The sequence below is a fragment of the Pseudoliparis swirei genome, chromosome 5, assembly GCF_029220125.1.
Source record: "Pseudoliparis swirei isolate HS2019 ecotype Mariana Trench chromosome 5, NWPU_hadal_v1, whole genome shotgun sequence".
In the NCBI taxonomy this organism is placed as follows: domain Eukaryota; kingdom Metazoa; phylum Chordata; class Actinopteri; order Perciformes; family Liparidae; genus Pseudoliparis; species Pseudoliparis swirei.
In genome coordinates, this window is record NC_079392.1 from 22686416 (window position 1) to 22700359 (window position 13944).

At 47.1% G+C, this 13944-nt stretch overlaps 1 protein-coding gene across 1 annotated transcript in view; it reads left to right on the forward strand.

Moving 5' to 3' along the window:
- notch2 (notch receptor 2) overlaps positions 1 to 13944 on the forward strand; it is a 46475-nt gene that overhangs the window by 25410 nt on the left and 7121 nt on the right. The window contains exons 3-26 of the mRNA XM_056414289.1: positions 854 to 1128; positions 1937 to 2144; positions 2239 to 2372; positions 2829 to 2951; positions 3612 to 3845; positions 4565 to 4720; positions 4822 to 5007; positions 5441 to 5554; positions 5686 to 5799; positions 5995 to 6228; positions 7508 to 7618; positions 7790 to 7982; positions 8187 to 8332; positions 8453 to 8566; positions 8649 to 8765; positions 8937 to 9089; positions 9284 to 9512; positions 9703 to 9904; positions 10706 to 10859; positions 11031 to 11215; positions 11324 to 11456; positions 11565 to 11816; positions 11932 to 12044; positions 13118 to 13647. Coding sequence (XP_056270264.1) covers positions 854 to 1128; positions 1937 to 2144; positions 2239 to 2372; positions 2829 to 2951; positions 3612 to 3845; positions 4565 to 4720; positions 4822 to 5007; positions 5441 to 5554; positions 5686 to 5799; positions 5995 to 6228; positions 7508 to 7618; positions 7790 to 7982; positions 8187 to 8332; positions 8453 to 8566; positions 8649 to 8765; positions 8937 to 9089; positions 9284 to 9512; positions 9703 to 9904; positions 10706 to 10859; positions 11031 to 11215; positions 11324 to 11456; positions 11565 to 11816; positions 11932 to 12044; positions 13118 to 13647 — 4410 coding nt within the window. The remainder of the gene's footprint in view (positions 1 to 853; positions 1129 to 1936; positions 2145 to 2238; positions 2373 to 2828; positions 2952 to 3611; positions 3846 to 4564; positions 4721 to 4821; positions 5008 to 5440; positions 5555 to 5685; positions 5800 to 5994; positions 6229 to 7507; positions 7619 to 7789; positions 7983 to 8186; positions 8333 to 8452; positions 8567 to 8648; positions 8766 to 8936; positions 9090 to 9283; positions 9513 to 9702; positions 9905 to 10705; positions 10860 to 11030; positions 11216 to 11323; positions 11457 to 11564; positions 11817 to 11931; positions 12045 to 13117; positions 13648 to 13944) is intronic.

Consider the following 13944-nt stretch of genomic DNA (forward strand, 5'->3'; position numbering starts at 1 on the left):
CAACTAATGCCAACATGTTCATAATTCAATGCCCAATCTTGTGATATGCGAAGGTATGCGCTCTACCGAGTGCCCGTTCTAGTTGTTTTTAGTTTGCTGCCAGGCTTGACTCAACGACTTCCATATAACTCCACCTCACATCCTTCTACTTTTGGACTTCTTCTTTTCGGTCACTCACCCCAGCTCAACCCTTTCACTGAGCTCAGCTTCCCCCTTTCATGCTCCGGGGTTTACGGGGCAACGGCTCGGGGTTCAGAATATCTACTATCAGCAACCATAAGGTTGGTGGTTCACATTCTAACAGCGTGTCAGAATGTCCTCCAGCAAGACGCAATGCTCCAGCTCACGGCCACGTGTGTGTGTGTCTGTATGTGTGTGTGTGTACCTTGATATCTCTTTTAAATGCAGTCCATTAACCATTTAATAGAAATGGAAAACAATGCACAACCACACATTTTGCGTACGCTCCTCCTTCGGGGTGCCGGTCCCCACAGACTGTTGTTCAGATCACAGGGCGGCGGTGGCAGGACGCGGCATCAGACACACGGTGTTTACCTGCGCTGGCTCATTTCATCCTTTGATCTGTGTGTGCTGCAGGACTCGATTAGAGACGCTACGCTCTGGTCTCAATGCTGCCGTCTGATGTGGTGCAGTGTGTGCACCTGACTGAAACTCACTCTTTTGTTTTGTTTGTCTACACACACACACACACTCAAACAGATAGGTCTTTTTTTGTTGAATTCATCTTTCAACTGCATTGTCTGTATTGAGGGGTGATTAGATGTATATCCTTGTGTGTGCCTTTGCGTGTTGCATGATTTATCTGTGTGTTTGTGTGTGTGTGTGTGTCCAGGTGTGCACCGGGCTTTCTGGGTGAGTACTGCCACCACAAGGACCCGTGTCACCCCGGCTTCTGCCTGAATGGAGGGAACTGCTCCGTGTCCATGTTGGCCGGCGTGCCCGTGCCCGGCAGCGCCGCCTGCAACTGCCCTCTCGGCTACACCGGACAGCACTGCCAAAGTCCGCAGAACTCCACGTGTTACCCCAGCAACCCCTGTGCCAACAAGGGCGCCTGCACCCTGCTGTCCCTCGACAAATACAAGTGCGAGTGTGCCAGAGGATGGACCGGTGAGATACTGTTCCATCACCTCTCAGGAGTTTACTTCTCGATAAGTTAAAGCAAAACTCTTCACGCCATCTTCTCTTGAATTACTGCACTTACTGATGGTACGCACGATTCTCTGTCAGTATGCGACTCTTAATTAATGAATGCGTTCAGAATCTTACTTGTGCTGCAAGCGGGGTAGTACATTTACATATTTTTTAGGGGGCGTTGTTAACCGTCGTTAAAAAAGCATACATCTATTTATTTAGGCATACAGTATATGAGCAATTGTCATTAAAATGGCAATAATAAGACTATTAGGCAGTCGTCGACATATTCAAAATATTTTCTTAGTTCTTTTGAACAAAAAACAAACAGAAAACATAAATTAGACAATCATATTACATTTTCTTCGTATTTTTAAACACATAATAACAATTATAACTTATTTCTTTGTTTCTTTATAATAAATAAATGATATTTATTGATTTTTTGTGTGTACCTACCTAGTACAGGCAACACAGATAAGACACACATAACAAAGATCAAAACGCTATTAAATTATAGAAATGATGGGAGCATTTTTTGCATCAGTTTGGCCCTTTGCCCTCGTGTGTTTCCGACGCTGGCTGCTCGTACCATTGGATAAATACAACATGTGATATCAAGTGTTTTTAGATAACCTCAACAATATATCCATCATTGCATATGGCTGTGTCTATTCTCTAGTCTAAGCCATCATTTTCCAGAGGTGGAGGACACATTGACGAACGGCACACAGGACAGCGAAAGCACTAATGCTCTGCTCTTCACCTTCCTCTTCATTTCCAGGACCGCAGTGTGAGCACGAGGACAGCTGTCTCTCTAGTCCCTGTGCCAACGCTGGAATGTGCAGCTCTCCGTCCGGCAGCAGCTACACATGTTCCTGTCCTCCCGGCTACACAGGTCCCCGCTGCCTCAACGACACAAACGAATGCGCCGTCACACCCTCCGTATGCCAGAATGAAGGTCATTGCGTCAACACCCCTGGCTCCTACAAGTGAGAATCTAGTTTATAACAACCACATGTGAAATGTGCAAAGATGTCCTGCTCCAAATAGGACTGAATGAAATGTACTCTGTCGTTGCTCCAGGTGTATCTGTGACCCGGGGTTCACGGGCAGACACTGTGAGAGCTTGTACATCCCTTGCTCACCCTCGCCATGCCTGAATGGGGGCACCTGCCACCAGAACTCTGAAATCAGCTACTCTTGCCACTGCCTTCCAGGTATGTAGGGGGATTCAGATGCTGAAACACACTTTTTTTTTTTTTACTCCTTTTTTGTAGCTGAATGTGAACAAGAAAAAAACTAAATAAATACCATGTTAAAAAGTAAAAACCACCACACAACAAAAGAGATATGAGATAACTGTGTCGCCTAGTGAGAGAGAGGGGGTATAAGATACTACAATTCAATTAAAGAAAACTAGTGACACAGCCACTGGTATTTATCTCTCAGCTTCTGTATTGTTACACTCTGTTGTTTGAGGTGCAAACAGTCTGATCCGGTTTGCTGTGTTGCGTTGGACACACTGCACCGTCAGTCTGCAACATTTAGCGAGTAACCACAAACACGCATACAGCCGATGTTTATACAAGTCATAATACGAATGTACACTGGAGAATATCACACGACAATGTGGGTGTTTGAGCGCACGTCTTCCCCCAATCCTTTGGCGCCAGGTTTCAACGGGACTAACTGCGAGAGCAACATCGATGACTGCCCCGGCCACCAGTGTGCCAACGGAGGAACCTGCATGGACGGAGTCAACACCTACAACTGCCAGTGTCCGCCAGAGTGGACCGGTAAGGGATTTGTGTGTTTTGACTGTTTGTTTACCTGCTCGCGGTGATGCCACGTCAGTCAAAATCGACGGCACGTTGTTTTTCTCCTATACCTGTTAATTCTCTAGATATTCTAGCCATATTGTTTTGAAGTATCTTTTCTACTTTTAAGTAAAACATCGTCTTTGTGTCTGCTTAGCAGTCAGGTGGAGTAGATGTGGGTTCTGAGAACATTTCTAACACAGTGGATCCTTGTATGTTTCGATATCATACTTCCTACCCGTCTTCTGCATTTTTCTCTTCTTCGTGCTCCAGAGCCCCATACGTCCCACAAGGCGTGTCTGTGCTAACAGAGTTGTGTTGCGTACGCCGGCTTTCCGTTTACAAAGCAAACATGCATACATCGGCTTCCTTGGGCCTGTCTGAGTTTATGTAGTGCTAATCCAACCTGACAAAGCAAAGCCGGGATGTTTAAAAATGGCCACAGTGGATAAGTAGTATTCTCGTACTGCAAAAAAGGAGCGGGAAGCATCTAAAATATCAATATTTTCTTAAAATGGGTGAATATTTATACCCCACAGGAAAAACTAAGAGGTCACACCTTGAGTGTTGACTTAGACATTTAACTGAATATGTGTACATTTCCCCCTCTTCTCGTCCACCCCGCCTGCCTCTCCACAGGTCAACACTGCACTGAAGATGTGGACGAGTGTCGTCTGCAGCCCAACACCTGCCAGAACGGAGGCACCTGCAGCAACCTGTTTGGCAGCTACGTGTGCGTGTGCGTGAACGGCTGGAGTGGACCCGACTGCTCCGAAAACATCGACGACTGCGCCACGGCCGCGTGCACCGCGGGCTCCACGTGCATCGACCGCGTCGCGTCTTTCGTCTGCCTCTGTCCCTACGGAAAGACAGGTAGGCCACAAGTGCAACGTGTGTTTTTATTTCATTTAAATTGACTTTCTGCTAGATTTGCTCGGCCGACGTGGCATCGTCCTGGCCTGATTGATGTCCTGCAAATCAACATTTATGACAAAACAAACCTGCTGTGACTCTGTCGTAGTTCCTGACTTCCCTTTTTAGATATGGTTTACAACTGGAAAAAAGAGAGAACAATAAAAACAGTTATTTAATACATAGAGTAATAAATCGGTTTTAGTCTTTCCAATGAAACTGTATATTTTGCAACTTTTTCTCCTCGGCTTTTGATTATTTACTGTGGATAGAGTATTGCATTGCAGTGGAACAACTTCTGTGGAACAAGTCCAACCAGAATAGATGTTTTCCTAAGCAGATAAGATGAGCAGATAGATTTCATTATATTTTCAAAAGCTGTTTCTTTGCACTGAATGTGATCCATTTAAAACCGTCAAACACATAAATTCTACCACAGAATACATTTTTTTAATTCCCAGGAGACGCCAATAAAAGTAAGGAAAGAAAGTAGAGAATAACACATTGGTGAATTCATGCAAACCAAACTATGAACCCAATGCGGCTGCATTTTGTTCCCAGAGTTCACTGCACTAATATCAGCGAGACTGCATCAGTTGATCGGTTGGGCATTTAACTCTGGATTAACTCTCGACCACGTCTAGTTTACTCACTCCCTGTCAACGCAATGTTCTTCTCAGGCCTGCTCTGCCACAGAGATGACGCCTGCATCAGTAACCCCTGCAGGGAGGGCTCTCAGTGTGACACCAACCCCATCAACGGCATGTTCAACTGCAACTGTGCACCTGGATACGTGGGCAGCACCTGCAACATCGACAGAGACGAATGCAGCATTGGTGAGAGAGAGAGAAACGCTCTAACCACACGTAACGCGTATCCCCCCCCCACACGTCTGTTTTGCTTTTTTAAACACGCCGATGTCCTCTTCGTCGTTCAGGTACCAACCCGTGCGAGCACGGGGGTCAATGTGTGAACACCGATGGCTCCTTCACGTGTCACTGTGTGAGGGGTTACGCCGGGCCGCGCTGCGAACAAGACGTCAACGAGTGTGCGTCCAACCCCTGCCAAAACGAAGGCACGTGTCTGGATCGCATCGGGGACTACACCTGCATCTGCATGCCCGGTACGTTTCTTTTTCTTGAGAAATGTCATATTATCTTACATTTTCGCCAGTTTTGTCAAGAGTGCAGCGTTCCATGTTCTGGATTGCAGTTTGTTATTCAAAGCGAGAGAGAGCTCTCAAAGAGAACATTACCTCCACCAATCATCTGAAAGGCGAGAAATAATTCATGAGAAAATAATTATAAAATGTGGAAAAATAGGCAATCTTTTTTTTTATTTCCTGTATTTGGATCCATACAACATTGTCATTTATCCCTTTGGCCCATGTCGTAACTTTTTTTAATCTCATTCATATCTGTTAGCATTTCCTGCAAACAAATAGATACTGATAATACTGAGCAGAAACTTCCGTGGTGGAGTTGTTAACAGATGATAAAAGGAAACCATAAAGTCCATTGCGAAATCCTAAAAACGTGTTCTCGTCATGCATGCAGGATTTGAGGGGACTCATTGTGAGATTGAGATAAACGAGTGCACCAGCTCGCCCTGTCTGAACCAGGGTAAATGTCTGGACCAGGTCAGCCGCTTCATCTGCGAATGCCCAGCAGGTTGGTACACGTGTCGCTATGTTCATGTGTCTTTCAGATTTCCACCCAGTCGAGAGTGAAAATGAATTAGCTTATGAAGTCTTTTAACGTCTGCGCCTGGTAACATGTTCATCGTGTTGTTTTGTTTTCAGGCTTCAGCGGAGAAATGTGCCAGATAGACATCGACGAGTGCTCCAGCACACCCTGTTTAAATGGGGCCAAGTGCATCGACCGACCCAACGGATATGATTGTGAATGTGCTGAAGGTAAACGGGAATAACCCCACGTTTACCCCGTACTCCAATGCGGAGGCCTACTGTGCTCTAAAAATAGGAAACGGTAGACTGCATCACTTTAAACCCCAAATCCTATAATATATTCTATCCCAGATAATAATAGTCACTTGATCCATGACGCAATAGTTTTTTGTCACGTTCCTAAGAGAAAATGTCCTCCCGCAGGTTTCAACGGTCTGCTTTGCGAGGACAACATCAACGACTGCGTCCCGGAGCCGTGCCACCACGGCGTGTGCAAAGACGGCATCGCCACCTTCTCCTGCGAGTGCCAGCCGGGCTACACGGGCTCCATCTGCAACATCCAGGTCCAGGAGTGCCACAGCAACCCGTGTCAGAACCGAGGACGCTGCATCGACCTGGTCAACGCCTACCAGTGTAACTGCCCACCAGGAACCACAGGTAGCTCCAGAACTCATTGCCTGTATCGTGAGAAACCGGGTCATTTGATGCAGTCGTACAACTGCGATCCGATGTTTGTGTGCAGCTCGACTCTTTCTCGTCAGCCTCTCACCTGACAGCCCACTAGCCTCTTTTTGCATCGTCCACGACACCAACGAGTGCGAGAGGAGTTTCAGACACTTTCTCCTCAAACATACTGCCGCTGGGTTTTGAACGCGTCTCTTTGTGACATCTGGTTGCCGTAGTGACCATACAGACCGAACCGTAAACACAGAACATTGTACGAGTTCTCGATCACCCGGCACTTTAGACTGAAGGATCAATGAACTCCGAATCTTATTCGAAAGAGTCTGAGCCAGATCACATTATTGTGCTCCTGAGAGCGTGAATTGAATGTAAAGACCCCCATCCCCCCACGTCTGGAGCTTCCTGTGTAACTTTCGATGTATAAACTGCAGAGCACTTGTGTGTGTGTGTGTATAGCAGTCACAAGTCCGGGCTGAGGGGTGCTACTACCCACGTTGCTCTGTGGATTAGTAGGTTCAGTTCAGAAAGTTGTACCACCCTGAGACCTGGTACTGGAGTCTGCACTGTCCTCACTCCACCAAAACCGCCGTCGGGTCTCGTTTTCTGGTTTCATGCCTTCGCTTCCCCTCTTTTGAACGTGCCTTTTTCCTCTCCCGGTCTCGTTTTCTCTTCGTCACTTTCGAACCTTCTGTTACTCATCCTTTTCCTCTCTCTTGTTCTCTCTCACTTTCCCCTCATGTTATTCGTGATAGATTCATAACTATGTCATACTGAGTTTGAGCCCCCAGCGTTTTGTTAACGTTTTACGGCGTCTTACTCCCCCTGGTGGTAAACGAGTCAACTGTCACATTTTGCAACAGCCACTTGATCTGTTTTCAAGTTTTCAAGTTTTCAAGTTTTTATTGTCACATCCCCTTTTATACAAGTATAATCGGTTCGTGAAATTCTTTTTAAAAAAACACCACACAGCAGCAGTAGAAAAAAAAAAAGAAAAAAAAAGAATAAACATATATATACAAAAAAAAAAAAAAAACAAAAAAATATATATATATAAACAATAATATACATATACATCATATATATATATATATATAAAACAATGTAATAAAATATACACTTTTTTTGAGACTATATATATATATCTGCTTCTCCTCTTCTGCAACTCCTCAGCAAACACACAGTCAAATAAAATGATAGAAGCACATAACCTGGCGATTGTTGCCCTTTCTGAATGTATATTTCTTCTACTCAGGGGTGAACTGTGAGATCAATGAAGATGACTGTGCGAGCAACCCCTGTGAGTACGGAGAGTGCCACGATGGCATCAACGAGTACAAGTGTGTGTGCGCCCTGGGATATACAGGTATGTTTTGCTGGCAAACCGCAATACCCAAAGTCAATGTGATAACAGTATAACATGTTTCCAGATAACAACAACGATAGACATGTCGCACTGCAGGCTGATATTTGTTTGCTGTGACTGAAATCGACAGGATAATCAAGAATGAATTTCCTCTGAATTGCTCCCCAATAGGACTTAAATGTGACGTGGAGGTCAACGAGTGTCACTCAAACCCATGTATGAGTGGGGGGACCTGCATGGACAAGGTCAACGGGTTCCTCTGCCTGTGCCCGCCCAGCACCCACGGCCCCCTGTGCCTCTCTGGGACCGACCACTGTGCTCTTCAGCCCTGTGAACACGGAGAATGTATTGAACAGCAATACGGGTACGTCCACCTGATACTGCGACTTAGATACACACACACATAGAGACATACAACACACACACACACACACACAAAACTTGGCACAGGCTGTCCAGACAGGACGCGCTGACACAGCAATAGCTCTGGCCCCAAAACCAGCTGCTGTTGTTAATATTACTGTGTGGCTAATTTTAAACCGCTGCTGGCCTTTCTTTTGTGTTAAAGGTATCGTTGTGAGTGTGAAGCCGGCTGGGTGGGACAACAGTGTGACCAGGAAAGGGACGAGTGCCAGCCCAGTCCGTGCCAACATGGTGGCACCTGCGTGGACCGACATAATGGCCACACCTGCCTGTGTCAACCTGGATTCAGAGGTAATGATGCCAACCATTCTATTTTTAGCACTTCTTTTTTAAAATAATAACTGGCAATCAATAAAACAAGCAGCACTGATTAAAAAAAATACTTGTGAATGCCCCCTCCTCTCCCATTAGGTGTGAACTGTGAGAAGAACGTGGATGAATGTGCATCCGGGCCCTGTCTGAACCACGGCATCTGTATAGATGGAGTCAACAGTTATTCCTGCCAATGTAGTCCTCCATTCACAGGTTAGTGATGCCACGCCTCCACCATATCCACATCCACGTATTAGCATGCTACAGCCAATTAATACTTGCCATGTCAAATTAGGTAAACACTGCGAGGTGGAACAGGTTCCCTGCGCTTCTCACCCGTGTGAGAGGGGAGTGTGTCGCCCGTCTTCGGACTACACCTCCTACGCCTGTCGATGTCCCGCTGGGTGGCAAGGTACGAGTCTATCTCGAGATATATCCGTCTGATTGGGTTTGTATGGATGTGAGTCGAGATAGAGGGGGAACTGTGAGACCGTGTGTGTCTGAGGGCAACATCCCATCCAATATACGGTAAAACTGCTAGATTGATCCTGTGCTAACATGTTGTTTTTTCACACTTGTGTAGGCACACGCTGCAGTGAGGATGTTGACGAATGCAGAAAGAACCCTTGCAAAAACACTGGTCGCTGCATCAACAGCCCGGGCAGCTACACGTGTAAATGTCAACCCGGATACAGCGGCCACAACTGCCAGACGGACATAGACGACTGCTCACCGAGTGAGTTTCACTTTCAACACTTTAGCACCTCGCCTCTTCATTTGTTGACTATAGCGACTTTAAAATAGTCTGTGGAAAAAAAGTGCCCCGAGATAATTGAGTTCAGCCAGCCTGCTGGTGCATTATTCCTTCAGTAAATCCAGTTTGTGTTCATTGAACGCCTCTTTCCCCGCTCTCTCTTCTCCCCTCCGCAGACCCGTGCCTGAACGGAGGCTCTTGCGTGGACGAGGTCGGGAGCTTCTCCTGTGACTGCCGCCCGGGTTTCGAAGGGGAGCGCTGCGAGACCGAGGTAGACGAGTGCGCCAGCCAGCCCTGCAGGAACGGCGCCATCTGCCGGGACTACGTCAACAGCTTTGTGTGCGAGTGCCGACCGGGCTTCGATGGAATCTTGTGCGAACGCAACATCCTCGAATGCACCGAGAGGTGAGTCGTTCGTTTTGAAGCCAGATCCGTACGTTTGTTCTGCAATGAATTCCTCCTGGATTATTTCTACTGCATCTCCTGCAATGATCTAAACGGCCTGACATGAGGGTGAATCATCCATTTGGGGCTTGCACATTGTGCATCTCATTACAGTCTGGAGTCACCACGTTGTTGTCCTCCTCCCTTCCAGCTCCTGTCTGAACAACGGGACTTGCATTGACGACATCAACGCCTTCTCTTGCCGTTGCCGTCCCGGTTTTTACGGGACGTTCTGCGAGTACGAGCAGAACGAGTGCGACTCTCAGCCCTGTAAGAATGGAGGCACCTGCACCGATGGCCTGGGCGCCTACCGCTGCACCTGCCCCGTGGGATACAATGGACATAACTGCCAGGTATAGTGTGTGTGTCCAGTGTGGGTCTGCAGGAAATGTACCTGAGATGGGTCCTACAGGAAGCACTCGTAGCTTTTTATTTGTATTGTGGCAGCTGTCTCCAATCTGGCCTCGGCTGCTGACTGATTGGCAATCCGGTCCCAGTTCCGGTCCCAGTTCCCCGTTCTCCGTCCCGGGATCCGATCGGTTCCCAGAGCCCCTCCTCCCGATATCCCGGTCCCCCAGAGCCCCCTCCTCCCGATAACGGCGCAAGACCTGTTACAGTATTTATTTAATTTAATAATAATATATCTATTATTTAATATTTAACATTCATACCAACCTTTTTTTAGGACTGAAAGCTATTTTAACTCTTTTGAAATAATCTATCCAATTAACGAATTTGCTCAGTTCACCTGTAGGCCACATATCAATGATTACGTTTGTTGATTTCTGAGAACTTGTATTGATGTTTCACCAAGTGATCACAGGAAAACAGAGACTCCTTAAACGTACATATATTCAAACAGTTCATAAAGTTTTTTATGATTTCTCTGTTAATCTCAACAATGAATCAAACAATATCACATCCGTCGCATTTTGGCACGAATATGTTTATCCACGACTCTTCCAGTCTGGAGCTCTTGAGGAGCTTTCTTTGCGCCTCGTTGCTATGAATCAGAATATTAGATAAGAAAGTTGGTGAAGTCAGATGCACCAAACTGAAAGTCTTTATCTCAAGAAGGCGGCTGGATGTGGAGTCGTTCCCTCTGTCTGTGTAACATTTACAACTGCATCTCACTCTCCTTTTGTGTTCTGCAGAACTTCGTGAACCTCTGCAGCCAGGTGCGCTGCCACAACGGCGGCTCCTGCTCCCAGACATCAACCTCCTGGACCTGCCACTGTCAAATGGGCTGGACGGGTCTGTACTGTGACGTCCCCAACATGTCCTGCCAGGACTTTGCCGCCAGGAAGGGTGAGGCCCTTCAACACATTAGTTAGTTCACAAGAGAAAACAAACTTCAAAATCTTCTTCACAGCCGCCGGACGAGGAACATTTAGTTTCCTCGGACAAAATGTTCATCCTCCGCGTCCGTCTTCACGTTATTTACTCACGTGTCGTGCCTCCTTTGCCGAATGACTGTAGGTCTGGAGGTTGAAAATGTGTGCAAGAACGCCGGGCGGTGCGTCAACGTGGGCAAATCCCACCGGTGCCAGTGTCAGCCGGGATACACGGGCAGCTACTGTGAAGAGATGGTGGACGAGTGCCAGTCGAACCCTTGTCGCAACGGAGCCACATGCAAGGACTACCAGGGCACGTACGAGTGCATAGTGAGTACTTTCTCCGCTGTTTGTGTGCGTTTTAAAGCTTTTATGTTACCGCTGAACTCGCAGCTCCCAAAGCACACCCAGCGAGCTCACCTGCGTCTCTTGCTCCAGTGTAAACCGGGCTACCAGGGGGTGAACTGCGAGTATGATGTCGACGAATGCCACTCTAGGCCCTGCCTCCATGGCGGAACCTGTATCAACCTCATCAACCGCTTCACGTGCGCCTGCCCGCCGGGAGCGCATGGTAAGTCTGCATATAACATATTCTCCACACACAGGTTGATATCCACAGGGCAGATGCTGTGCCTTATTTGATGCCGTGAGTGACGCGCGTCCGCTCGCCGCTCCGCAGGGCTCCAGTGCGAGTTGAACGAGGACGACTGCGCCCCCAAGCTCGGCTCCTTCGAACCCCGCTGTCTGAACGGAGGGCAGTGTGCGGACGGCGTGGGCCGCTACTCGTGCTCCTGCCCTCCGGGATTCGTCGGGGAACACTGCGAGGGGGATCTCAACGAATGCCTGTCCGGGCCCTGCCACGCCACCGGCAGCCTCGACTGCGTGCAGCTGGTCAACGACTACCAGTGCCGCTGTCGCCTTGGATACACGGGTATGTTCGCAACGGCGCTCCTCGGGACGGAACGGCACCCACCACACTGAGTCGGCTCGGAAAAAGATGGCACGGCATCCGGGGAAAGTATTTCAGTGGTTCGTTTCTTTCCCAGGTCGTCACTGTGAGTCCATGGTGGATCTGTGTCTGTCCAAGCCGTGCCACCAGGGCGGAGTCTGCTCCATGAACATGAGCTCAGTCCATGGCTACACCTGCTCCTGTGCTCCTGTAAGTGTCTTCAACGCCTCCTTCTCTGCTCTCATAAGATGGACGTGGTTTCTATTAGATGTCCTTCCTTTGTGCTTGATTTCTGAATAACAGCATTTCTCTTGATTTCTCTTTGTGCACTCGAATTTATTCATCATCAGTGAATTGCTCTACTTTTTCTCTCTTTAAAAAAAATTAAGGACTTGATTGACGGTGCTGTGTTTTGGGAATCTTTCAAATAACTATTGAAAGAGACGATAATATATGCACCATCTTGCATTTTGTTTTGCGTTTGGATTTCGGTGCACATGCCGCAAAGTTCATAATGTGAACCGGATGCTCGGGAGTGTGTCTCAGAAGAAGCAGCACATTAACTGGCAGTGGGTGCAAAAAAAATCCACTTAGTTTGCAGAACTATCAGAGATTGTGTTACAATTGCAATATCTCAGCACAAAAAAAGACCCAATCAATACCAGTTCCCTCATTTTCTTGATGTATTCTCATTTGTCTTTTGGCAACCGCATATCCATCCAGACTCGACCATCAAACAGTGAACGTCAGCTTAAGTTAATAAGGAACACAGCTTTCTGTGAACTATGTTAAATAATTACTTCTTTTTACAAAAAAAGTGAAACAATCCCAGAACAATTCAACAGAATACACAATTAGTGGATTTTTTTATGCTTAATTTACCTTAAATCTTAGAGGGTATTGGATGTATTTCATTAACCTGTCTGCTTATAGTAAGGATAAATTGTTCATAAAATATACTTTTAGATTATGAAAGTGGACAGGTGGCTGACGGTTACTACCGAGGTGTTTTCTTTTTCTCTCTTACCAAAACATCAATCTCTTCACACTAAATTCTTATTTTTCTCTCCACTAACTTCTTGCTCCCTCTCCTTTTTCTCATTCTTGCTTCAGAGGGCCACACCATGGCTCAGGTATAGTAGACAAGCAGTGGAACATAGATGTTTGTGGTTTATTTCTTTAAACGTCAGCCGTGACGTTTTCTTGGCCCATTACAAACATGTAGCCACGCCTTACATTTAAACAAACTGTATTACCATTAAACAAGATGCTATGTTTTCCAGGGCTTCACTGGGTTCAACTGTGGCGAAATAGAGGGCTACAGTTGTGCAAAGCTACGTTGCCAGCACGGCGGTCGCTGCGTGGAGTCACCCGGCCACCTGTACTGCCAGTGCCAGTCGGGCTTCAGCGGACCGCACTGTGAGAACGAACAGAGGTGTCCGTGGAACTGCCAGAATGGAGGCACCTGCATCAAAGACCCGTCCAACCCGTACCAGTACAGCTGCCGCTGCACCGTGCACTTCTCGGGGCCGTACTGCGAGAACAAACTCACCGTGTCGCGCACTCCAGTGTGCCCCTATCCGCAGTGTGAGCAGCACTCCGGGGATAACGTGTGTGACAACCAGTGCAACAACCACGAATGTCATTGGGATGGAGGCGACTGCTCGCTCAACTGGCATCAGCCCTGGGTCAACTGCACCGCCAGTGTTCCCTGCTGGGATCTCTTTAATAACGGACGTTGCGATAAGGAGTGTGACAACCTTGGGTGCCTCTTTGACAGCTTCGATTGCCAGGAGACCCCTTCCTCCTGCAAGTACGTGACCGTTCTCTTTTTACCTTCGCATTGAAAATGCGGAAGGTTATGTTTTGATCGCCGTGTATTTATTTATTTGTATGCGTGTTATTCGCATAACAAAAAAAGTTTTAAACCGAATCGCATGAAATTTGGTGGGATGATTGGTAATTATCCGGGGGCCATTTGATTAGATTTTGGGATCAATCGGGTCAAAGGTCAAGGTCATGGAAAGGTCAACATCTTTTTTTTTCCATAGCGCGGTCAATTTTTATCTAATTGGCATGCAACTAATGCCAAAATGTTCATAATTCAATG